The 25,160-nt window shown below is 42.4% G+C and overlaps 1 protein-coding gene across 1 annotated transcript in view; it reads right to left on the minus strand.

Annotated features, from left to right (window-relative positions):
- The window catches only part of efna2a (ephrin-A2a), a gene marked incomplete at both ends in the record, with an annotated part of 74,800 nt that extends 50,223 nt beyond the window's left edge, over window positions 1–24,577 (minus strand). The window contains one exon of the mRNA XM_079174613.1: window positions 24,435–24,577. Within this exon, the coding sequence (XP_079030739.1) occupies window positions 24,435–24,577 (143 nt within the window). The remainder of the gene's footprint in view (window positions 1–24,434) is intronic.
- Window positions 24,578–25,160: the final 583 nt, after the last annotated feature.

Consider the following 25,160-nt stretch of genomic DNA (forward strand, 5'->3'; position numbering starts at 1 on the left):
AAATCGGCAACTATAATGGAATCGTCATGGGTTTATCGAGTGGTCGCCTCAGTTGCACACACACACACACACATACACACACACTTATTTGTCCATGTCCACAGGCAACTGCACAACCACAGCCAATTCATTCACACACATTCACATTAGAATAATTTCTTTATTTCCACATTTTCACAGAGAAGTGGAAGCGCTATTATTGAGGATGTTTTGAAAGACTGACTGTCGTCCTCACATGATGGAAGTGAAGAGGAAATCACAGAAAACCTTGGAACAATGGCAGAGGTAAAGATGTCATCATTATAAGAGAAAGAAAACTTGGAAGTTTTGGGATAAAAAAAACAAGGATAACTGAACAAAAGACCACATCATTGAAACAGGCAAGCACACATGTAATGGAGCCAATTTATACTTAAAGCTACAGAAACTAAGCCTCATCCACACCTGGCTTTTGTCTATAAAAAGTAAAGACAAACCGTAACTTCACATCTGTATGTTCTTCCCTCTCATCACATCAGTCTTCAGAAGGCAACTTCAAATTCACCCATAAGCATGGCCTAAGGGTGGGGGCCCGGCAAGCAAGCCCTACCCGGGAAGGATTTGATCTGCAGTGGTTGCCCAGAGCTATTTGAAATGGATTTATCCCAGAACTTTTCCTGGTAGGCACACTAGTTCATATTCTTCTCAGAATGTGAGATTTCCGATTTCTCCGTTGGCATACAATTTGGATGCAGACGGTGGCATTCGGTGGCACCGAGAGACTCAGAAATACACAACAAAGGCCATCAACAAACAGGAGGCTGGGACTGAGGAGAGGGAGACGCTCTGCGCGAGAGTGAAACCGCCTTCCTCATTACTGACTCAGAGATGTTTGCTAAGTAGCTCCCCAGATGCTTTGGTGAGAGTGTGTTTAGGGCCAAGCGACGAAGGGGGCTTCTAAATAAAAGACCAGTAACTGACACTCATGGCCTATTTGTTTCCTTTTCACAGGGATGAGGTGAACAGTCCTAGGATTCATTATCCTGTCACCACTTGAGTTTACCAACCCTTTTCTTGTTTACTGAAACTGACCAAGGGTTTGCCGCCAAAATAAAACTCTTTATTCTTTAATTTATGTGGTAAACCTAAGAATTTAATGTGATGAAGAACAACACCAAAGCATCCCAAAAGGCATAATCTTGGATTCATTTACATATAAATTAAGGAACATGAGCGCAATTTGTTTGCTACCTGAACACCCAAGGAGCATTAAACTGCCAGGTGTAAAACGGTCATATATGTGAGTGACCTATCAAGCAATTATCATGCAGTGTGCACACAGAGTAAAACATAATGGAAATCTTTGATTAAAGAATACAAAATGATGGGGAAAAAAAATGTCTGCGCTCCAATCATTAGCATTGAAGTGGAATAATTGGCATAATTATTATAAGATAAACAGTCGCAAAGAATAATGTTTCCATGGAGAAAGAAAATCAATATGTCCAACCAAAACGAGCTGTGTGCTAAAACCACTGTTTCAGTCAAACTCAGAGACAATCAGTTGAAATGATTCATGTAAAAAACATGTTTATTTGGAAAGCTAGGAAGCTTGAGCAGCTTGCCTCAATATGCTGTTATGCACAAATGCTGAGCCACAATGGGAAAAACACTGTAGTATATTTCATGCTGCAGTGATGTTGAAGTGGTGATCGAAGGAAGCTCCGCGGACACTGTTCTTGATAGTATAATGAAGTTTATTACAGCAAGCAACACATGTCATACGGCCGGTTAACACGGCCGGAGAATCCTCAGTCAAATCAAAAAGGTCCTAAAGTGCGGAGAATCCTCAGTCTTCTTATATCCCGCTGATGCCCATCCCCAGAGGTTAGAGGAGATAACTCACAAGGAGCGTAGCATGTTGGCCGCTCTAGGACCCCCGATAAACATGTCTCGGCCATGGGCCCCTGGTCCGCCACGCACCCTGCTCCGATAATAAGGAACATCTGGACATGTCACCGGGCGCATAAATTGAGGACATGCCTCCTACACTCCCTATCTCTGCTCCATACAAAGGACATGAGTTCAAACACTTATGCTGTTTAATGTGTAGGCGGAAAATACACCACATAATCCCCCCTTCGAGACTTATACAAAGTCTCGAAAAAATCAAAGAAGAGAACATACAGGTGCATAATCATGACAAACAAACAACCCGTCATACAGCATATTTTTACATTAAAGCAACTGTAAGGAGTATAAAAGTGAGAGTGAAAAACCTGTCAGGCAGCTAATTTTTCTTGAACAATGTAGACAGGAAAATTCCCTCACGGTCCCTCTGCCAAGGCAACCATACATAGTACTCCATATCACTGAAATGACGAATTTAAACGAATTGTGTAAGGAAATGACTTAAACAAATACATATGGAACTCTCAGCAAATCAAAACAATGTCCAAAGTCAGGCTGGTCGACCCATCGCACCTTTCGATGGACCTTTTCCTGCCTATCCCCCTGTCCCTAAACATCGAAGAAAACAAAGAAAACATCCGAGGTCCCATTACATTTAGAAAAAAATCATTTCCCAAGTATTTAATACATAAAGAAGAAAATTCATTTTTTATTTGACTAATGTAACATATAAGATAAGACATAAGAAGGTATAACACTGCAGTTTCTCAGCAGCCTTGACTCTCAGTTGTAGTATCAATGACGCCTTGAATCTGGATGTTGTATCGCCAGTCCACGTTCAGAGTCCTTCAGACCATTCGTATGTTCATGTTTGAAGTGTCTGAATCCATTCAGCCCCTCGGAGTCCCTGACCATCCACCACCCTTACAGTGGTCTTCTCCCCTCATATGTACTAGAATGAAAGAAAAGAAAACCAGTATCCTTTGCATACAGAACAGATACAGATCAAAACATCACTACAGAATAAGAACACTTCTATAAGTAAAATGTGAAATTAAAATGTGAAATTATAAATCATATTGTCCCTTTATCATATTGTTCATTTGTTTCTATACCCCCCCCCCCCCTTCGAGACTAAACAAAGTCTCGAAAGAGTAAGACAAAATCAACACTACAAACTACCCAAGCTATAACAGAGGTTAATAATAGGATTATAATAGTGTACGATTTTTCAGAACACCATTCATTCTTTCGCACATCCCTTGACTTTGCAGATGATAGACTGCACCAAGACGCTGTTTAACTCCTAATTTTTTCAAAATCAATTTCACCGTCTTATCCACTTAATTCCTAGTTTTTTTTCAAAATCAATTTCACCGTCTTATCCACAAACTCTTTTCTATTGTCTGAGGATATTTTATCTGGAAGTCCCCACCTGCTTGTGACATTTTTTGCATAAGAACTTGGCAACCGATTGAGCACCTTTTTCCTTCAATCGGTTTTATCATGTCAACATAGTCCACAACGAGTTCACGCATAGGACCCCTTGGAGTTGGGATGTAACCAGGAGGAACCTTCACTCCCCTCCGAACATTGTTTTTCAGACAGATTACCTGCCTATGACATAATCAATCTGTTCAAGCAAAGCTGGTGCCCAAAAACCATACTCCCTTGCAATCTTTCTCTTAACTTCCCCCCTGCAACGTGAGCTAACCCATGCGCCTCCAGAATCATCAGACCCAACAAGTCTGGAAATTTCCTCCTGACCTGTTGCACTCGCGGGCAAAATGGCCTAGTTGTCCACAAGTATAACATTCGTTTGATTGCTGTTGAAAGTTTGGATCAAACCTTCCTCCTCTTCTGAAGTTTCTTCGATCTCTTCCTCTCCAGGACTGCGCTTGATCAAAAGCTGGCGGTGCCTTCACTGGGTTCATATGTGAGAACACTGAATTGGTGTCTTTCATCAGTTTTTCTGTTAGTTTTGTATTTTGTTTTCTTTCTTCTGCATCTTTGTCCCTCTTATCGTTTGCAGCTTGGATCAGTTTCTGTCCCTCATTTTCAAACAACTGGAGAATGCCAAGCTCCACTTGCCTCTTCTCTTTGCGTTTACTCCCCTTTTTTCCCTTCTTTTGCTCTGCCTTGTATGTGGATACAAGTACCATCATTACTTTAATTACATCTGGGTTAAGCGTACCCTCCACTGGCCATGGTTGGTCAATTTCAGGCCAGCGTTTATGCCATTTTTCCGATATTTTTGCAATGTTTGCGATGCCTCTAATTAAAGGATTATTCTTCTGTACTACATCAACAGGAGTGATTACTTTTGGGTTTTTTGTGTCCTTTTTCCCCATTATAACGGCTTCCTTATGTTCCGTTATTGTACTTTAAGAAGTAATTGCTGAACTTCAAGCTACTCAAGGCTATTTAGATTACTTCCTCCCCCTTTTTTTTTTTTTTTTTTTTTTTTTTTTTTTTTTTTTTTTTTTTTTTTTTTTTTTTTTTTTTTTTTTTTTTTTTCCCCAAAAATCAATTAACCAATTAACAAAAAAATCAATTAAGCAATTAACCCCCAAAAAATCAATTAGCCCAAAAAAATCTATTAACCAATTAACCAATTAGACAATTAGACAATTAGACAATTTAAGCAATCAATCAATCAATCAACAATCACGAAATTTAAACAAATTAAGCACCCAAGCAATCAAGCAATTAACCAATTAACCAATCAGTAAACCAACAAATCAATCCATCAGTCAACAGCCACATCAAGACCCAATCAATCAACCAACTAACCAACAGTCAATTAACCTATTAACAAATCAACCAAACAACAAATTACCCCATCAATTAATTAACCAATATATCAGTTTGACAATGCCAAAGGAGCAAGAGCTCATTAATGCAACAGCACAACCCAAAGTCCACTTATAATGATTGAAAAAAAAGATCACGCGCTCCCACAAGTGACTGACTGTCACCAAATGTGGACTTGTCTCTGTAAGACAACCGTCTAATTATCACCCAATATTCAGCTCAAATCGTCAAACAGTCACAATACTGAATGTCCACTACAGCACAGATCAGAGCAAACCACGCACAAATAACAAATTGACATCTGCAATCGCCAGCAGAGTTTAGACTAAACAGTCATTCGCCATTAATTAATTAAATGCATTAGCTGGTCAGTCAGTTGCCAAGTTTTCCATTTATTTACTTATTTGTTTCTCCTAATTGTTTAGAGCATGTATTCTTTCATGTGTGTTTGAGCAGGTCAGTATCCTTTTAGGCTTATAAATGAAAGCAGGTTAAAAATGTGTACCATCCCTATTAATTACGACTGAGAACACATACACATATGGAAAATGCAGGTTTTGTTTTTGTCAAAGAGTTTGCGGATAAAGTTTTACCGGCCTTTTGTGGATTGAAACAGAAGTCTCCCAGTGGACGTCAGCAAGCGACACTCCGTGAGGCACCGGCCCTCTGTCTTGTCTTCAGTCTTAATTCTCATTCATCGTAAATGACATAAAGACAAGAAAACAGGCAATGATTTAGTCTCTTATGAACCCTTAGGTCCCTTAGGTACAGCATCATAAACTTTATTCCTAAATGAAACCCCTTCCCTATGAAACAAACAGTTCAAACAGCAAAGGAATTTTCTGTATTCTCCCAAGAAAGTTTTATTGTCACTTGAGCACATTCACACACACACCTTCCAACCTCTGTCTGGAGGGACTTTTTAGGCGTGTGAGGGGGGTTTGGTGGGCTACCCTTCTGAAACGAAGTTCATTGTGTACTCAATAACTCATTTGTTATATTACGTCCCTCTTAAGAAGAGCTCATGTTTTATTTATTAACTCATTTAATTCCTTACGTCTTCTCAAAGGAAGCTCATTTCATTTTATTAACTCACTTTATTCATTACGTCTTCTCAAAGGAAGCTCATTTCATTTTATTAACTCACTTTATTCATTACGTCTTCTCAAAGGAAGCTCATTTCATTTTATTTATTTATTTTTTTTTTTTTAACTTGCTTAATTCTATACATCGGGCAACATATCTGTCCTTACAAGTTATTAAATGTCCTGTTCTCAAATCACAACCGTTATATGATTATTCAATCATAATGTGTTTTTTCTTTTAACTTTAAACATGTCTTCTCCTCCTCTGTAGTTTTCATAGCACACAGCTGGAACACATTAGCAGCCAATTCTCACACACACACATTTCTCCCAGTCGCAAACGCACACACAATTTCACCTAGCTCTGCTCCAAAGTAAACACCCGATATTCAGAGCACACACACATTTCTCTATCCCAAGAAACACCACATTTGCACAACACAGACACCCAGCATGCTTTTTGCCGCTTTTTTCCTTTATTTTCTTATAAAATTTCTGCTACCTCTGAGATGTAAATATCCGATGAGAGGCTGCATCAGACACCATTCGTCAACCAATGCCAGAGTGGTAACAGTCAATCGAATTTTTATTCTACATTCTCCAGTTATCAAACTGACCATAAGGTGTTGTTCCAGGTTTTGTCGGCCCGTACTACAGCTCCTTCACCGAGGGCTTCTATCCTATCTGATTTGCGGCAATTCTATATGATCATTTCCTTTAAGCTTATCCCTCTCTCATTACTCTGTCTCTTATCCCTTTTTACATTTAGTTATTCAAATTACCTGGATCCAGGTTTCCCCAATTTGTCTTTCTAACTTAATTCCTGACTATGTCAAAGCCATCGTTACACAGTGGCTAATATGCGTCGTACCATTAAGACTGTGTGGGCCCACTCTCATTAATCTAGCACGATACTATTTAGCACCCTTATCGTTACAATGAAGCTATTCTAATTCATTCCTTGTATTTCTCATACTTCTTTTCTTCACTTCTTATCTTCTCTATATTCATTCCCCCCCTATTTGCGTATTTCCTTACGCAAATGAAATTAAATTTAGCACGGAGTTTCACTTCAAACATCAAATCAACAGCACATGTCCATAACGAGATTCTTATTTTACGGTATGACCAAGCAATCGACATATAACAGCCCCAAAGAATGACCAGCGTTCAATCGGGAGAGCTCACCGTATATGAAGATGCTGGAGGAATCGCAGGTCACATCCGAGCTGCTCGTGACGCCAAGTTTGTAGTATATTTCATGCTGCAGTGATGTTGAAGTGGTGATCGAAGGAAGCTCCGCGGACACTGTTCTTGATAGTATAATGAAGTTTATTACAGCAAGCAACACATGTCATACGGCCGGTTAACACGGCCGGAGAATCCTCAGTCAAATCAAAAAGGTCCTAAAGTGCGGAGAATCCTCAGTCTTCTTATATCCCGCTGATGCCCATCCCCAGAGGTTAGAGGAGATAACTCACAAGGAGCGTAGCATGTTGGCCGCTCTAGGACCCCCGATAAACATGTCTCGGCCATGGGCCCCTGGTCCGCCACGCACCCTGCTCCGATAATAAGGAACATCTGGACATGTCACCGGGCGCATAAATTGAGGACATGCCTCCTACACTCCCTATCTCTGCTCCATACAAAGGACATGAGTTCAAACACTTATGCTGTTTAATGTGTAGGCGGAAAATACACCACAACACCAACAAAACTGAATTCTCCTTTAATATAATGTAATCATATTGTGTCTTTATATGGGATCTGTGATGTGTTGGTAGCTGAGTTGGAAATGCATTGTTGGTGTTAAAATTACTCACAACTAATGGGCCCACCAAGGCTCCACCTGTGCTCTGCCTGGTTTTTCTGTTTCCCGACTACCTGATGAGATGGTGCTGATGGGCACCTGTAAGCCCCTGGCTTCGAAATGTCCCATCAGAGACCAATAAGTGTGACATCACAGGTACTACTCCAATGTCTTTCTACCATCTGACTGACAGAAACTCTCATGCCACCATCTCTTTCTGGCTCTTTAACTGCACACCATTTTATTTTCACACCATCTAACACCTATAAGAAACATTATTCACACCTCCAACCACAGCTGACTAAACTGGGAGTTCTGTTAGCAGTTTTTAGTTTTTTTAATAATCTGTTACATTGGTTTTCTTGTAACAAATCTGAGATTTGTCCAGGATTTGAACCCAGCAAACTCACATCTAAGACCCCAGGAAGAGTGACGGGCTTTAAAGCAACATTTACAAAGAAGCCAAAGGGTGGAATTACAACTTCCGGGTTGGTCACGTGATGCCATTAGGCCCAAAAGGACTTACGTTGGGAAATAGATGTCTGTAATGCAACAGAGCCCAGAGTTATTTTCCTATACCTTCGTTCATGTGATTGAGAAACCAAGGCGGGGTTAAAGAAAACGCTAGTGCGCATGTTCTATGGGCCCCGTAATGTGGAACTTCTTTTGCTTCATGTGCCACTGAGCAACTTTCATAGGAAAGAACGGTGCGCCGCCTCCGACGCTGTATCCAGTTCTCTTCATACATCCATGCTCACACATCACTACATGCTATTGTTTTCAGGAGATGGAAGAAGAAGAAAAATGGGTCTGCAGTTTTAATTTGCCTACGCGGAGCAGTTGACGTCTTCATGTCAAGTTAAAGTGTCTAGTGTAACATCGCAGCGCATTCCAAATTATCTTCAAAAACAGAATAATTACTGAGTTACCACCAGCTCCTGGCGGAGTTATCGCTTCATGTCATGCTCATGAGCGCGCTCGTTTTTTCTGTTTCTCAGCGCTCTCACACACACACACACACACACACACACACACACACACACACACACACACACACACACACACACACACACACACACACACGATAAAACACAGGAAAACACACACTCGCATGCCCTTGATCACAACCTCAAAAGCACATCACTTGATCTCACACACACACACACTTGATCCTTCATAAGCATACTCAATTACACACATGCTCAACTGCACACGTGCTGATACAGTCCCATGCATGCATTACCCACACACTCACACAAACACACGTCCTGGCCCGTGTCTAATCTACTCCCCACAGACTTCCCACCTTGCCGATCAATAATTCATCAATCTGATCTTCAATAATGTTCGTAATCAAACTTTCATGTGTCGGGTGTTTGAGAGTGATTTTAATAGAGGAAAATTAAAGAAGTCGTAGCGAGACGCAGTATGCGCCCAATGCAACATGCATGAGGAGGCAACCTATAGATAGAAGGTGAAGGGAAAGCAGATTTTACTGGATGACTCAAAAGGTTTTTGTTTTTTTTCCTGCAGGGAGCGGTTTAAGCGATGGGAGAGCAGAAGAGAGAGAGAGAGAGAGAGAGAGAGAGAGAGAGAGAGAGAGAGAGAGAGAAAGAGAGAGAGAGAGAGAGCGCGCGCTAACTATTCTGTGACTCCTCTCCTCTGCTAATGGCTTTAATGAGCTCTCTGGAGTCGTGGCTCTTTAAGACGCAGAAATGCGGCGGAGATCCACAACGGAGGCAACCGGAGAGAATGAAGATATGAAGTGAAGTCGATGTAGAGAGCGATTAATGGCGAATAACTTAATAGAGGTGAAATGAGGCCCAATCTCTCTGTCTCACACAGACACACGCGCGCGCAATAGTCATTCATCAACAATATTCACCCATTTGGGCGCCGCGGTGGAAGCCCCAGTTTAGAGCAGTGAACATCGCAGCTACTGCAGAGATTGTGCTTGTTTTGTTTAGGGTTGACCCATTTTAGATAAACAAAAACATCAATAACGCTTTCCTCAGCAAACACCAAGGCGTGCACGCACGGACACAAACGCGCGGGCGAAAAACGCAGCCGCCCGTCTGCCGACTCTGCGAGAGGAAGTCAGCGAGGGTGTTTGAAGTGCTTTTGATCAAACAGAGAGTATGCAGCGCCAATAGCAGATGCCACAGCCTATACTCCTCACTGCACCCACGGACAGCAATACACACCTCCTGTCAATTTTCCCCCTTTCTCTCCATCTCTCACGCTCCACTCCTCATCGCAATTTTTTATCCTCCACCGTTCCCCCCCATCTCTTCCTGCTCGTCTGTGTCCATCCCATCCCTCTTTTCCCCCGTTTTGGCTTGGTTAAAACACTTTTTGTGCTCATTGCCTTAACAAATCACATAGTAATTGCTTCAGACACTAATCTCATTAAAATACATGGCTGACAGCTTCTTTTTTTTAACTTTATTTAATTTGGGCCCTTTCTTTTCTCCTCCTATTTCATAACACATCCGTATCACAAAAAAAACATCCAAAAAACGAGGAAGCTCCTCACAGCCATGTTTCTTGTTAGACAAATATAATTCACCTCTGTGTATAAACTACAAATATATCCGTTACTCTCCCTTCCTTTCCTCTTGTCTCTGGCTTCACCTCAGGGTGATTGGTGCCACAGCAAGCTTCGTGTCTCCCGCTTGTGTCCACGCTTCCACGGTGGGAAATAGAAAATGCAGACAGTCGCAGCTTCTGCGGAAACCCTGCTTGTTCAGAGGCTGATACCACCTATAAAGAGGCATGTTTTTCCCCCCTGTGCAACAGATGAGGGACGTCAACACAAAGCCCGGTGAAGAACAGAGCCCTCCTGCAGCCCCTTCAGTAATCAGGGACGAGAGGAGGTGGGAGAGGAGGGAGGAAAAAGGGGGACGCCGAGAGAAGGAGCCCAGCAGTTGCTTCAGAACTACACAAGAGGCGAGGAATATTTGCCAGCCTTTGATTAAGCTCTTCAAACCGGTGTAAGGATCTTTTTTATTTATTTTTTTAGCTAAAGCAGACACACTTTACACACTTCTGAGCCACACCTAAACACCCACATAAAAAGAGCAAAGGAATACACATGTATACACACACACACAGTTGGCAGGTAGGTTCCCACACAGAGATACACCAAAAAAAAAAGAGTAGACCGCAAAAGGGAGGAATGAACAATGTTCCCCTCATTTGTGACATAACACCTCTCTGCAGCTGCGTGAGAGAGTTAGAGGTGACGCCTCAGAGAATGGAGCAATCTCATCAGCGGAGAATCTCCTCATTTTCTATTTCCATTCAAAGAAAAGACAGAACTGCCAAAAAAAATACAACGAATAACGTCTCATCCCAACTCTCTTCTGCTTCATTTTCCATAGAGGCAACAGACGGGCGAGAAGGAGAATCTTAATGGAGTGCTCACAAACCTCCTCAAGAGACCGAGACAGTGTGAGAGAGAGAGAGAGATAGAGAGAGACAGACAGAGAGAGTTATGGAGGAGTTTGGGGGAGTCTTAAAATTGAGAGAACAGCACAGAGTAGGTGACTCATCATGGTCCTTTCATCACTGTGAGAATCTTCCATTACTATTCACTCTCTTTGACATCATCATCATATTCATCAACAATATCATCGCTATTAGCATCAGTGTCATTGTGCTCACTGTTAACAACTATAGCCACCATCAATATCATGTCTTGACGGTCCCTTTCAGGATTTTATGTCCTTTTCTCCTCTCCTTCTCATCATCACAGTCGTCATTCACACTATCTTTGTCATCATCCTCCTTCTCATCCTCACCATCATCTTAATGCACATTGTCTTTATCACATCAGTCTCATCATTAGGGTTATTATCAACAACATAGCCGCCATCATGATCAACATCTTCAACGTTATACCGTCTCATCATAATGCCATGATAATCACTTTCGCTAATTAATCACTTCTAATTTTCACCTTTTCTCTTACTCATCATCTACACCTTCAATCACCGTCCTCCTCCTCCTCATACAACTGTTTTGTATGCGGTGAAAATATATCTCTTAATCAAGAACATCATCCTTTTTAATCCTCCTCATCATCATCATCATAGCAGAATAATCACTCACGCAGTCAAATCATTTTGATCATATCCACACAGTTTAACACAGTTGATCATTTGAATGAGATCATACCTGTTTGGTAATCCTCTCAGGACCCAGGTACCATCCCCTCCAAATGAGGTTAAAACACACACGGGAAGCAAAACAACGTCTACTTGGACAAGCTAGCCATTTTATCCTGGAGAACCACTACACGTAAAATCAGATCATTTTTACCCGGGGTTTGCTTTGTAACAATATCCTGCGGCTGATGTTTCAACTCACGTTTTAATGCTGTGGAAGATAATCCACATCGCGCATGGTTGCAGCAGTTACAATCTTGTTTAAAATAAACACTAACTTTTGCTAATTAGGAGCAAACGACAACAGCAACACTTGACAAAAAGCCAATCAGATTGCAGCGGCGTGATACCTAATCAGCTACGTACCTGACACAAACGCATTGGGAATGCGCATTGCTGCTTTCCAATACTCGGGTAGCGCTTGACATTTCGAGCGTGTATCTATCCTCCTCTGAGCCAAGCCAATTAAAACACCACTTTATAACTATAATATCCAGCCATGAATAACAGCAACCCATGTTTTTTGTCATCCATCAATCCAGAATTATAATTTCTACGTTACTCAGTACCACAAAAACCACACATTTTTATTCTGCACCTCCATCTTTTAGCATCAATGTCATTGTTATTGGTCGGCTCAACAACATATAAATCACCATCATCATCATATATCATGAGGTCAATATCAACATTTTAATCTTTCCCTCTCTATCCTCATCATTGCCTTCACCACCATTATCTTCGTCTTCAGTATCTTTATCATACCAGTGCAATAACTTCATCCCCATCATCATGATGCATGATAACCCCTTTAACCATATATAGTGTAGATGACACTATAATATGTGCAGTTATTATGCAAACAAACAGCACTAAGCACTAAGCAGTTGTATCCACTTTTGCAAATATATTACTGTATTTCTGATTTACAATGTTTGAATATGAAATAAAATATTAATTTAGAAATATTTCTTACATAAATGTGACTTTATTTACTGTCTTTGTTGGTGAGACAAACATATTTCCTGCCCTAGTTGGACAATACGCATCTATTCTAATCCTCCTCCTGATCACCACCATCATCATTGTCATTAATACAATCAACATCCAATGAAAACATAAACCATGGCCGCCATAATTCCCATCACCATTACTGTCACCAGCCTCATTTTCCTCATCAAAAAAGTAATTACTATAGTTATGTTCCCCGCTGTTTTCATAATACTTACCATCATCATCTTAGTAAATTCATTAGCAACACAGTCATGATCAACACTGATTATATATGAGCAAATAAATTCCAAATGCATATTTCTTCACTGGTACGCAGAGGGTTTCGAACTACACCACCATGTTCAAGAGAGAGAACACTAGCTGGTTTGGAAACTTCAATTCTGACGGCAGAATTAAATCAAAAAGCATTGTCAATAAATCCGCAGGGGAAAACAAACATGGAGCTAAAATAACAATCCAGGTGTAGAAAAGCTCTGAAAATAGTTGCCCCAACATGAGTTAGAGATCCCGCTTTAAAATGCAGATGGCTAAAAAAAAAAAAAACCTTTTTGTCCCCGAGGCTGTCAGCATCCACGACAACACCAGATGAACTATTACAACCGCATTGTATTGAATCTGTACCTGTCCTGAATCTGAAATGTAGAAGGTGTCGAGTTCTAATTTACGGGTTTGAGCTGAGATTGAAGACAAAACGAGCCCGGATCAGACCGAAAGGAGGACAGATTCTATCATCTTCGCCATCATTAACACCTCTGCAGTCATCCTCATCCACATGTCCATCACCACAAGTGCCACCGGCTTCATCCTATCAGGGTGATCGATATCACTACCACCGTCATCATCACTTCCTCTCAATCTCTCCCATCAGATTAGAGGCCAGTTTTCTAATATCAAGCCCTCGGAGTCTTGTTTAGAATCAGCCCTGGATTAGGCCTGAGGTGAGGATTATTCTGCCGGTCAAAGGGAATATTGCTGTTGAGAAGACACAACACACACACACACACACACTGAACCAGAAGGTGGCATACACACGGAAACCTCGGAGAGTCTTACAGGAATCAGAGGGCTGAGTTAGTCAGCAGCTTCAGGACCAAGCAGAAATAAGTGGCGACAAAATTGTGAGAGTGCTGCAACATCTGTTGGTTCTGCCTTATTATGTCCCATTAGCATAGTTTAAAATGAGAGGTTTGTTTACGGTAGCCCCCATTCTGGATGAAACCCTCGGCAGCGAGGCGTCCATAGCTGGCTGGGAAGTAAATTTCTCTCTGCCTTGTCTGATGGATTACAATGCAGATGATTCACTCGCTTCTTCTTTTGTTTGACTTTCCACTCCTACTGTTTGAAAATCTACTGGGGATTTTTTTTATTTTGGACGAAGATGAAAAACTGGTTTTCATTATTGCTCCAACACATGCATTGTAGTATGTGCACACAAACACACACACACACACACACACACACACACACACACACACACACACACACACACACACACATTCAAACCCAAGCCAAGACTCTCTTGATGCTGTTGTGCAGTCTGACAAGGAGAAAATAACCCCGTTGTTCGTAAATACACGGCCCAAATATATTTAGGGCGAACTCCAAATCGCTTTGTAACAAACAACAACATCCCGGCGATTGTCAGCGTGAAAGTTACCGGGGTCAGCCCTTCATGGAGTTTAGTCTCACCGGCTACGATGCCAAGTGGAAAACAGGGAGGGGAAGCATCCTTCACCTCACCCCTCCATCTTCTCTGCCTCTATTTTAAATGCCAACTTTCTCATTCTAAAAGCTGCGTGCGCCAGAGGGCACATTTAACATTGGGTGAGGCTCCATGCTAAAGGCCAGTGTTTCCCCTGTAATACCAGCCCCTCGACATCCACCTGCTGGGACCATCCAACCATACGCTGCTGTAAGTCTACCTTCATGCTTCCAGAAGTAATCTTCCTCTGCCTCCGTCTTTCTCACCACTTCCTTACCCTCTCTTTTCCCCAACTAATTTCTCTTTCCTCTGCATCTCCGTTCCTTTGCTTTGGTTCTCTTCTTTCCTCCAACGCGAACTCTCCTCTTTCTTCGTCCTTGTAAAAAAACGATATCAAGTGGCCTTGTCTTTCTTATACACTCTACTTTTTGTCCTTCTTCATATTCATGCCAATTCATGCTGTCCCTAATCTTTCAAGTAGATCTCTCTATTTCTCACATTTTTTTTGTCGTTTTTTTTGTCTCTCAGGGACAATCTGAGGCGTAGCCCGACAGCGGTGTCTGTGCTATTATCAGTCTCCAGCTGGTCTATATGAGGACTGAGCGGCCGGCGGTCCCATCTGAGTATCAGGCAGACAGAACTGAAAGAGACCTATTCTTTCGCTCGGCTAACACAATCAGCACGACCAGCCGGGACCTGAGAAAAAGTATTAGAGGGGAGCAGAAACAAGGATGGAGCAGGAATGACAATGCCCATTGTTCGCTGTGTATTGAGCGCAGTCTGGCATCTTTCATATTCTGGGCTAGTATCTCCCCATTTTGTCCTCTGTTATTCATCCCTTCATTCTTTCATCCATGTCTGTTGGCCTCTCTTCTTAAAACCCCCGGCTCACTGACTGTCTCTATCTCCTGGCTCGAACAGTTTCTCTCTCTCTCTCGCTCTCTCTCGCTCTCTTCATTAAAACAACAACTCCTGGGATCTCCCCAGGTTGTTTCGGAGCGCTTACATCATCATCGCCACCACAGCCATAGTCATTACCATCGACCAACCTCATTAGTGGAAGGTAGCAACAGAAGCGGCAGCGCTGCAACATCTTGCTTGGTTCTTCAAACCTGCTCCATGCAGGAACAATCAAAACGTTGGGGGATGTTAAGTACACTCATTGCATATTGCATTACAGATTCAGTGCCACGCTGCCGACGTACCGAACACATCATTTCACTCCTATGGGCGGATCAAATGATGATGATGTTTTGCAGCATGCACAGACACTCGGGGCAGGATTGAAATCTGAAAAAGGCCACCTTTCTGTGAGCGAATGCATGGGAGAGGGCTGCTTTCAATCGCTCTGGGGGGGAGACAATTTTTGCTTTGAAAAATAAATCATTTCTAAGACAAGGATTATGATTCTAAGCCACTACCTTAATAAGAGAAAGAATAAAATCCTTAATCCTGACGGGAAGGGAAGATATCGCTGCCACTGAGAAATAGAATCGCAGGACTGGAGATATTTCCCAATCTGACTTTGTTTTTCACTGCTAATTGTTACATTCACTGACAGACTGCATGACACATGATTGGCAGTGCAAATTAGCACAGGGGCACGGGTTGCCGTCGGCTTGTCAGGAAGAGGTGAAGATCAAGTGTCATACATGGCAGAAATAGAAGGAAAAAAACAAGAGATGTCACCAAAAAGTTGCAGAATATAAAACCAGTTGACAAGCCAAAGTTTTCTTCAATCGATTTGCAATACGATGTATTTTTTATCTATGTGCATTTTATCGCACTTTGTTAGTACTCTGCTCATTAGGAATACAACATTCAAGCCATGAAACACAGTAACCTTTAGCTATTCCATGTAGTGCTGACAGTGTGCAGGAATTCAACATTCAAATGTGCATGATTTAATCTCCCCAAGTACGTGTTTACTATGTGTGCATTAGACAAGAGTTAGTTGGAATTGATTTACTTTAAGAAATATATATACATTTCATTTTTAAAATAGAATGATAAAGATACCCTTAACAAGAAACATGGATGGGATTGTTTATGACATTTCCTTGTAGAGGCTTCCTACCTTCCCGAGGGCATCAGCTGACTGACAGTAGAACAACTAAGGCAGCAGTGATGAGAAAATGTTCAACTCACGGAAACTTGTTTACTTTGATTTCATTAGCAAAAATCTGGTTTATTTTAGGGGGGTTTGACAGTAAAAGGCAAGATTTCATTCTCAGTTAGTTTGTCAAGGTTAACACAACAACATCTACAACTGCAACTAATGAATGAAACTCATTTTTCATCTCAAAAGAAACTGTTAATTAAATTCCTCTTAATCATTAGGTCTGTAAAATGAAAATATAATATAAAATATAGTACTAAATCACTCCAACGTAGAACTCAAGTTGACATCTTCAAACAGGTATTTTTCACAGCAAATTTGTCAAAGCAGTGTAATTAATCACATTAAGGATGCTGTGGCGGGGAGCCGGCATGCACAGTGAACCGGGAACACCTGAGTGGAAACGCTGCATATCATTAATGTAATCAGCTACACCTGACAGTTTGAAAAGCCCATATGTTTGCTGTAAAAATGACTTGCTTTGTTTGAGTCCAAACACCAAGACATTCATTTTATAACGATGTATAAAACAGTGAAAAGCAGCAAATTCTCACATTTGAGAACCCAGAACCAATGGATGTTTTGCATATTTGTTTATTGACGAAGTAATCTTTACAAGTTAAGACTTATTTCCATTGTAGCTTTTAATACACACAGGACCCTATAATGTGAAAATGTGGTGGAAATTTGCTTTGACCTGTCCAGCGTTCCCCACAAAACCTACGCCCTCAAATTTGCTGGCAGACAGTTTTCTCGACTTAAGACATTAATATCTCCACAAGGGCTCAAATGGATTTTTACCATTAAAACTGCACTTGAAAAATCCATCTCCCTTCATTATTTTGCAATTAGCCCTTACTAATGTCTTACAATGAGGACCCAGAGGACATCGGACCCTGGGAACAAATGGATGACCACCCTGTCTTGAGAAAAGCTTGCTCCTATGTGGTGGGACTCATAAATCTGTTCTGCAACATGACAAATATGTTTTTTATCAAAATTGTTGGATTTGCAGACTTGACAGAATGTGCGTCTTCTTCAGAAGATCCATGTGTTTCCGCTCTCTTGTTTTAAATACAGAATTAGTTTTCTACACCTCTGTGGTCAAGACTCTCAGAGGCATTTTGTCAAACAACCTATTTTTCTTTTTTCACTTTCATGCCTTCACTGAAGGAATTGGCAGTGCATTAAACATCAGCAGGCTAACTGTTCCACTCTGATGCCCCTGCATATCTCGATGACCTCCACCTGTCAATCATTGCATTGAATCTGCTGATGACGAAGATCAGCAACACTAGATCTCGTTATGCAACGGCCTCTCCTGCTGAGCTGGGAGAAATCACTGGCCCCGACTTTAATTACTCAAAGTATCATTTTTAGCTCGACGCGAGACACTCTGGACCACACGGATGACTCTCGGGACTGGCTTCTCTCAACATGAACCATAGCAGTGCTGACATTTTGAACAAACACACACACGCCGTCCAATCATGTAGGTCACGGCGAGAACATGTGACCTGCCGTACAGCAGCTTTAAGTGTGTAGGTATAGAAAGAGGTTGCCTGAGGCAGTGTGTATTCAGGGTCCTGCAGAAGAAAAACATGCTAACCACATCCCGACGGGATGAGGGAGGGAGGGAGAGAAGCCGCGATACAAGAGAAAGGAGATAAGAGAGAGTGGAAGATGAGAGCTTGATAGGGAGACACAAAGACAGAGAGGAAGAAAGGATGGAGTGAAAAAGAGGTGGAGTGGGTGGTGGTGGTGGTGGTGATGGTGTGGTGCTGGCGGCAGCAGTGGAAGATGGATTCAACCCAGGGGCAGGTTTGAGTCTGACAAACTGTCAGTAACTGAGCGGGGGTGACTACAAGTCTCCATGTAAATTGGATGCAAATCTGTGCGTGTCTGTATGTGTGTGGTAGGGCTGAGGAAGTGCTAGTGACGACTCGTATCGCTGGGCGCCGCGGGGGACGCGACAGAAAGACAGCGTGTGTGTGTGGGTTTATGTGCAAGGACGTGTGCAGCGCCAACTGTGTGTATATGTATGGACGGCGTGTACGTGTCCGGGCATATGAAACTTTCTGTGTGACAGTATACGAGTTTGAGTGTGTGGGTGAGCCGTGCATAAGACTTCCTCAAAGGATGTGTGGTGTGTGTGTGTGTGTGTGTGTGTGTGTCTGTGTCTCCAAGGAGATAGATTCTGTCCCATAGAATGAAAGTGTCGTCAACCATCAGCGCTTCTCCCTGACACGGAGTTCCTCAAAGACGCAGAGATGAAGAGAGAGGAGAGAGGAGGAACAAAGAAGAAAAGGAAAAGAAAGTCTTTTGAAGGATAAACCATGGGATTAGATAAGGTGCTCCTTCTGGACTATTGAGCCAGTATATATGTGTGTGTGCGGGTGTGTGGAGGAGGAGAGCCCATTGCTCTGAGCACATTAGCTGCTCGGGGTGAACAAAGCCCCTCACCTGCGAGCTTTATAATACGGGCCTGGGAGCCAGAGGGGGGGGGGGGGGGGGGGGGGGGGGGCCTCAGTGTGTGTGTACCCGCCAACAAGAGGAAAAAAGGATGGGCTGTTACTCAATAGAGAGCCAGTCTGGGTGGATGTGCATTTGTCCCATATCTAGCTTCCCTTGTGTGTGTGTGTGTGTGTGTGTGTGCGCGCGCAAGTGTACATGACAGTAAATAGAAAAATTGAAGCCTGGACAGCCATTCCGGTTGTGTGACTGTGTGTGTGAGTTTGTGACCTACATCGAGAGCCGGCACTCGTCTTTGTATGTGTGTTTGTGCACACGTGTGTGTGTGTGTGTGTGTGTGTGTGTGTGTGTGTGTGTGTGTGTGTGTAACTACTGTACTCAATTCCTGCGTGTGACTTAGATCCCTTTATTTGGATTCTGGGAGATTTCCAGATGCCGTTCCAGTGTTGCACTATTGTTGTGACGATGTGCGTTGTGGTACTTTGTTACTGTGCGGCACCATGTATCTCATCACAACGCGAGGACAGACAACACTCTGAGAAATGATGAATGAGAAAACGGCTTGAGTGTGTTTGTGTGTTTGTGTGTGTGCGTGAGTGTGAGTGCTCCTCCCCGCCGTGACCAAAAGTGGCCGGAGCTGTTTGAATTGGATTATCTCATACATTTTCTATTATCCAGCAAGACCTTGAAAGAGATAGGCCTGCTGAGAGCCAGAGCCCTTGATATAAAGGGTTTGGCCAATTTGTAGTATGCCTCCTCTCTCAAGTCGGAACATATGTTTCACTCATTTTATTTATCTTGACTTATCCAGGTTAGACTCGTGGAGATCAAGGTACTCCGACAGACCTGGCAGCACAATAAATTGGCAAGTCAAAAAACAATTAAAACACGTCATGGTGGATGGTGAGTAATGTCAGAAAAGCACGCGAGAGAAAAGTAGAACAAGGAAGACCGAGGTCGTCAGAGAGGAAGTAGACAAATATTAATGAAAGGAACTGTAAAATATTAGCAATATTGGTGAAATATGTAGCACCAGTGTCTGCTATGGTCACAGGGAAGTTCTTAATGAGTCAGTTCACTCAAATGACATTTTCCCGTTTTTTTCTTACGCTGAGATTTTAAGATATCCGTTCCTGAAATTTCTTCTGTCGTTCTGAAACGATCGGGATGAATATAATTTAATTTGTGGTGCTCGAAACATTGAAAAAGAATAATTTGAGGAAAAAATTGAAAGTTGAAGGTCGTTTCAGTGAAGGTCTACTCAGTGTTTTTCTGTTTGCAAGAGGACATGTTGTAAATGTAATTTTCTTCAATCCTCTGAGCACCACAGACAAAATTAAATTCACCCAGAGAAAGACAAATACAAGACCGCTTTGTGCTTTTTATAATACAACAAAAAGCAACAACAAATAGAAAAAAGAAAAACAGAAACATAAGAGTAAACCTCTCTATTTTTAATGAACTAACTTTCTTCTTTTCTTCTTCTTCTAACTTTCTTCTGTCATTTATGAAAGATAATGTTTTTGCATATTTACTACAAATTTCTGCGTGATTTACTGTTTTGGACTGGTGTTTTTAGGAGAATATTAACTGTACATTAAAATAACAATTAAATAAAACGTTACCGCTCGGTTCCAGTCGTGTCTCTGGCCACCTGGTGAATCTAAATGCAATATTCACACTCCTGTGTTTTAGTCCTCACCACTCATATCTGGCTCTTTAGCTGCTTAAAAGGACCCAGACACACCAAACACACATTAAAGACTGTTGCGTCGCCTCACGTCACCTGTGTCTTTGGAAAAGTTGCACTTGAAGACACCGCAAAGACTACAGCCAACGGCAAACTAAAATGTATGTTCTGCGCCTGCGTGACAGGAAATACCTGTCCGTACCAACCCCTGCCGGTAGTCGGTGCTCGTCATACTAAAAGGGAAAGCAGAAGACCTTGGACTGCGGCTTTCAAGCCGTTGATATAATACAAATATGAAACCACACCAGTCTCGCTCAGCTATTAGCTTCATTCCAGATAGACATGTCAAAAATATTTGTGTATTGTAATGATCAGATGAGATGAAGATAAAAACTAAATAAGAAGAGTTATATGTCTGCGTTTGCTTGCTTTCCTTCACTTCCGTTGCTCACGCTCAGTCGAGGGCCGACCGGTGCCAATGGTGCCGGACACACCGCGAAAAACAAGGGGCCACGGACGCTCACTGACGGCCATTGTGTGTCAGAGCCTTTGGGACTGCCGTCTTGTGCTTGGCAGGTAGCGTGCCGTCATTATTTAGAGTTTTTTTTGTTGTTGTTGCTAAAAACAGTTGCTGAAAAACGATGCTAATGAGAGCGGTGAGAACGAACGCTAGGGACCGTAAGAACCCAAACAGAGGAGCTGAATGACACTAAGCACTGTGGGAAGCTGAGAGGAACTGCAGAGTCAGATTACAATTCTCTGTGGGTTCATCACTACAAGAGACCCCTTTCACATCGCACGCAGTGATATGATGTATTGTTAATACTAAAATATTGATTATGGCTGCTATAAAGTTGGATTAAGAGAATGACTGCAGTAAATCTGACGTCGCCAGCCTTATTTCTGGAACTATCTCTGGAAAGTTGCATATCCCTCCACTGTGTTGTGACTTGTCACTTCAAACAGCTTTCCTCTCTGCCTTCTTTAACAAAAAACACAACACACACAGAAAGTTTTTGCCGGGAGTAAAAAACACCCGGCGCTTATCAATTCTACAAATCAAGTCGGTACTTGTGTGACCTTGCAGCGAACGTCCTTTCGCAAGCTGTTTTTGGTGGGAGCTAACTTTTGATGAACACAAGAAGAGACAACACATCCTGATAGCTCAATACAAGCTGTGTGCTTGATGTTCTGTGATCAATTAAGACACAGCTGTTCATTTCCCCAGATGTTTGAGCCATTTCGCCGCCTCAGACAATGGCTGCAGTTTGGATGCGATTCATTATTCTTGCATAGTCCCTGAGCTTCTCATCAGTCCCCGGTGCCTAAATCGCCATCCAGTGTATTAATAGGTGACACGTAAGAGCTTTTAGAAATATTTGCACTTCATCTGTAATATATATTCGTTAACATCAAATGTGCCGTGGAAGGATGCGCACACGAAAGTGCACTGAGTTTTAATATTTTTGTGTGAACTTTCTACTCCAGAATACTAGACGTCTGGCACCTCACAGCGTTAGTGTGTTAAGTGGTGTTAGTCCTACCTTGAAGAACAGATGGAGACATCTCTCCAGCAGCATTTACTGATCCTCCACACTTCCATCACAGCACTTCCTAGTTTCTTTCGGACATGTGATTAGTCAGATTAGTTTTGTGACTATTTGGACCTCTAGTTTGGGAGCCAATGAACTAGCCAATGAAATATATACTGTATATATACACATACATATGTATAAGTAGTTCAAACTAGCTCCACCTCGACCAGCTATAACAGTAAAACATTGATGCATCAGTATTTACAACCTAACAGTGTAATATATAATAATATATCAGCCACAGGGGACACATTTCTGCAGCTCCAGTACTTTTACTTTTGAAACTTTTAAGTACTTCTGTGCTTTTACATTTTATGTTGTGTATTTGCAGCCTACTGGATGTTACTTCCTCCACTGATGCAATTTGGGGAATAACTTGCTGTCATTCTGTATTGCCTGTATGATCGTCTGCTGGTATTTCTGGCTCTATTTCTTTCTTTTTTAGCAATTTTGCAGCATTCCCAGATCACAACAAGAAGCTTGGGTGAATAAAATCATACTATTATGTTCCAAACCTTTTAAATAAACCAGACTTGTCCTCTACATTTAACATGAACTGGGATGATGTGTCTGTCTTATCGTCTGTTTTTGCCAGTGGGCTCGAAAAAAAACGAAAAAAAAAAACAAACTTGCAGTAATCCTCAAAGTTAGTAGAGAGAATTATCTTTAGATTAAAGTCGAGGAATGAATGTTGTCATTGGAAGGTCCTCACAAGTGCAGCGGGACGGAGTTGTGTGTGTGTGCAGAAAAAGGCGCAGCATGAGCAATGACAGTGCCAGGGTCTAACAGCGAGAACCAACCTCGCCAGGGCTCCAGAGCCTAGATTCATTGCTTTAGTAGCAATGCATTTTTGATGTGGCCCCTTTCTGCTTCAGCTTCTCCGTACGACCCTGACGGAATAACAGCGCCCCCAGCAAGCGTCCATATAGCTTTAATTTACCCTGTGACGTTTGCAACGTGTAGGTGTTTGTGTGTGTGTGCGCGTGTGTGTGTGTGTGTGTGTGTGTGTGTGGTGTGAAAGGAGCACATAGAGACGAAAAGAAAGAGAAAAAGAGAGAGAGAGAGAGAGAGAGAGAGAGAGAACGAGAGACAGCGAGAAAGGGAGAAAATGTTCCCCCTTGCCTGTTAAATATTTGAGAAGCCTTCTGTAGAAGTGATGCAGTCAGAGGCAGGCCTGTTAGCTCAGTGTGTGTGTGTGTGTGTGTTTGGTTGATGCAGAGAGAGAGACAGGGCCGTTAGCTTTGACTAATTCAGCTGTGAGCGAGCGAGAGGGAGCACTTTCACTGTTTATTTATCTACCTGGGAGGGAAAGGGAGGGTAAAAAACAAGAAGGGAGAGAAGAAGAAAAGAAGAATAAGGGGGTAAGAGAAAGAGAAAGAGAGAGAGATTGGCCAGGTTGTCACAAACCATTAGACAGACGGACCCAGTGTGCTTTGCCCCATGTCAATGAGAGTCCCAGCTAAAGACAACCATGTGTGTGTGTTAATGCATGTGCGTGTGCAGACTCGTGAATGTGTGTGTGTGTGTGTGTGTTTACATCTTCCTTTGTGTTTATTTCTTTTTGGATGCGGTTTTTGCACATGCAAGTGCTTGCAATTAATGTGCACTGGCACAAGTGGCTGAAATTGAAAGGAAAAGAAAGGTAAAGGCTTTGTGTTTGTGTTTTTGGGCGAGAGAGACCGAGACAGAGAGAGAGAGAGGAAAATCTCTAGACATGATGAGAAGAGGAGGCAGGCTGCCCTCATTGTCTAAGACAAAAGGAGCTCCATGTGCCACAGAACAAAATATCTACTTTCACACACACACACACACACACACACACACTTCCACTTGCGCCTGTGTGTGTGTGTGTGTGTGTGTGACTTGCTTGCTCATTTGCAAACGACATCAATATTGCAAAAGTCAGCCAAAACACTGCTGAAACTGGAAGAAAGAATGAAATGGGGGGGAAACGAGTGATGTGTTCAGACAAGGCTCAGCCTGCATGCTGGATAGGTTTATCATTATTTGAGAGAGGGAGATATATATATATATATATATACACACACACACATTTAAGTGCACTAAAACTCACTTGGGGTTGGAGCTGTTCCAGTAGACAGCGTGTCTGTCAAATATGATCTTCTCCTCCGCCCACACGGACACCCAGGACAGGATGGTCAGCAGCACCACCTCCATCACACACCTCTGCCCGAGCTGGCACAACATCATAGACATCCAGGGGGGGATCTCTCTCTCTCTCTCTCTCTCTCACTGGGATCGGGCTTTCACTGCGCCGCTGCTGCAGAAATCCTTCTTTAGATCATTAATGTCCGTCTCCGCGTTTTTCGGACAAATCGGTTCGGCGGCTCATGGGTCGTTAATTGGCTTGATGAGAGTTCCGGTAACCCAAAGGCTGTTTCAAGTCATACTGAATGGATGGAATTCACTTTCAAACTTGGTCTGCCGCGGACGCAAGAGCGAGATTCACATGTTATTTACAAGCGCGTCGTTCGGCGGGATGCTGCGAGTGCGTCTCTCCTCTGCAAGGTCCGAAACTTTTCTCCCATTACGCGCAGCCGGAGAGATAGATGCGCCACCTGGATTAGACCCCTCTCTTTCTCCAAAAAAATAAAAAATCAGTTGTAATTACACTCCAGAATTCACCCGAGGTTTCTAATTATGTCAGCGAAATCGGTGCTCACCAGCAGACACGAGACAACGTCAAAATCGTCCGTCATATTTGTTTACTCAGATTTGTGTTGGGGATCCAGCCTGGCGCTCGCTTTGATCCGCTCCTCTCACACCGCAAATCTCTCCG

The sequence above is a fragment of the Pholis gunnellus genome, assembly GCF_910591455.1.
Source record: "Pholis gunnellus genome assembly, chromosome: 15".
Taxonomy (NCBI): Eukaryota; Metazoa; Chordata; class Actinopteri; order Perciformes; family Pholidae; genus Pholis; species Pholis gunnellus.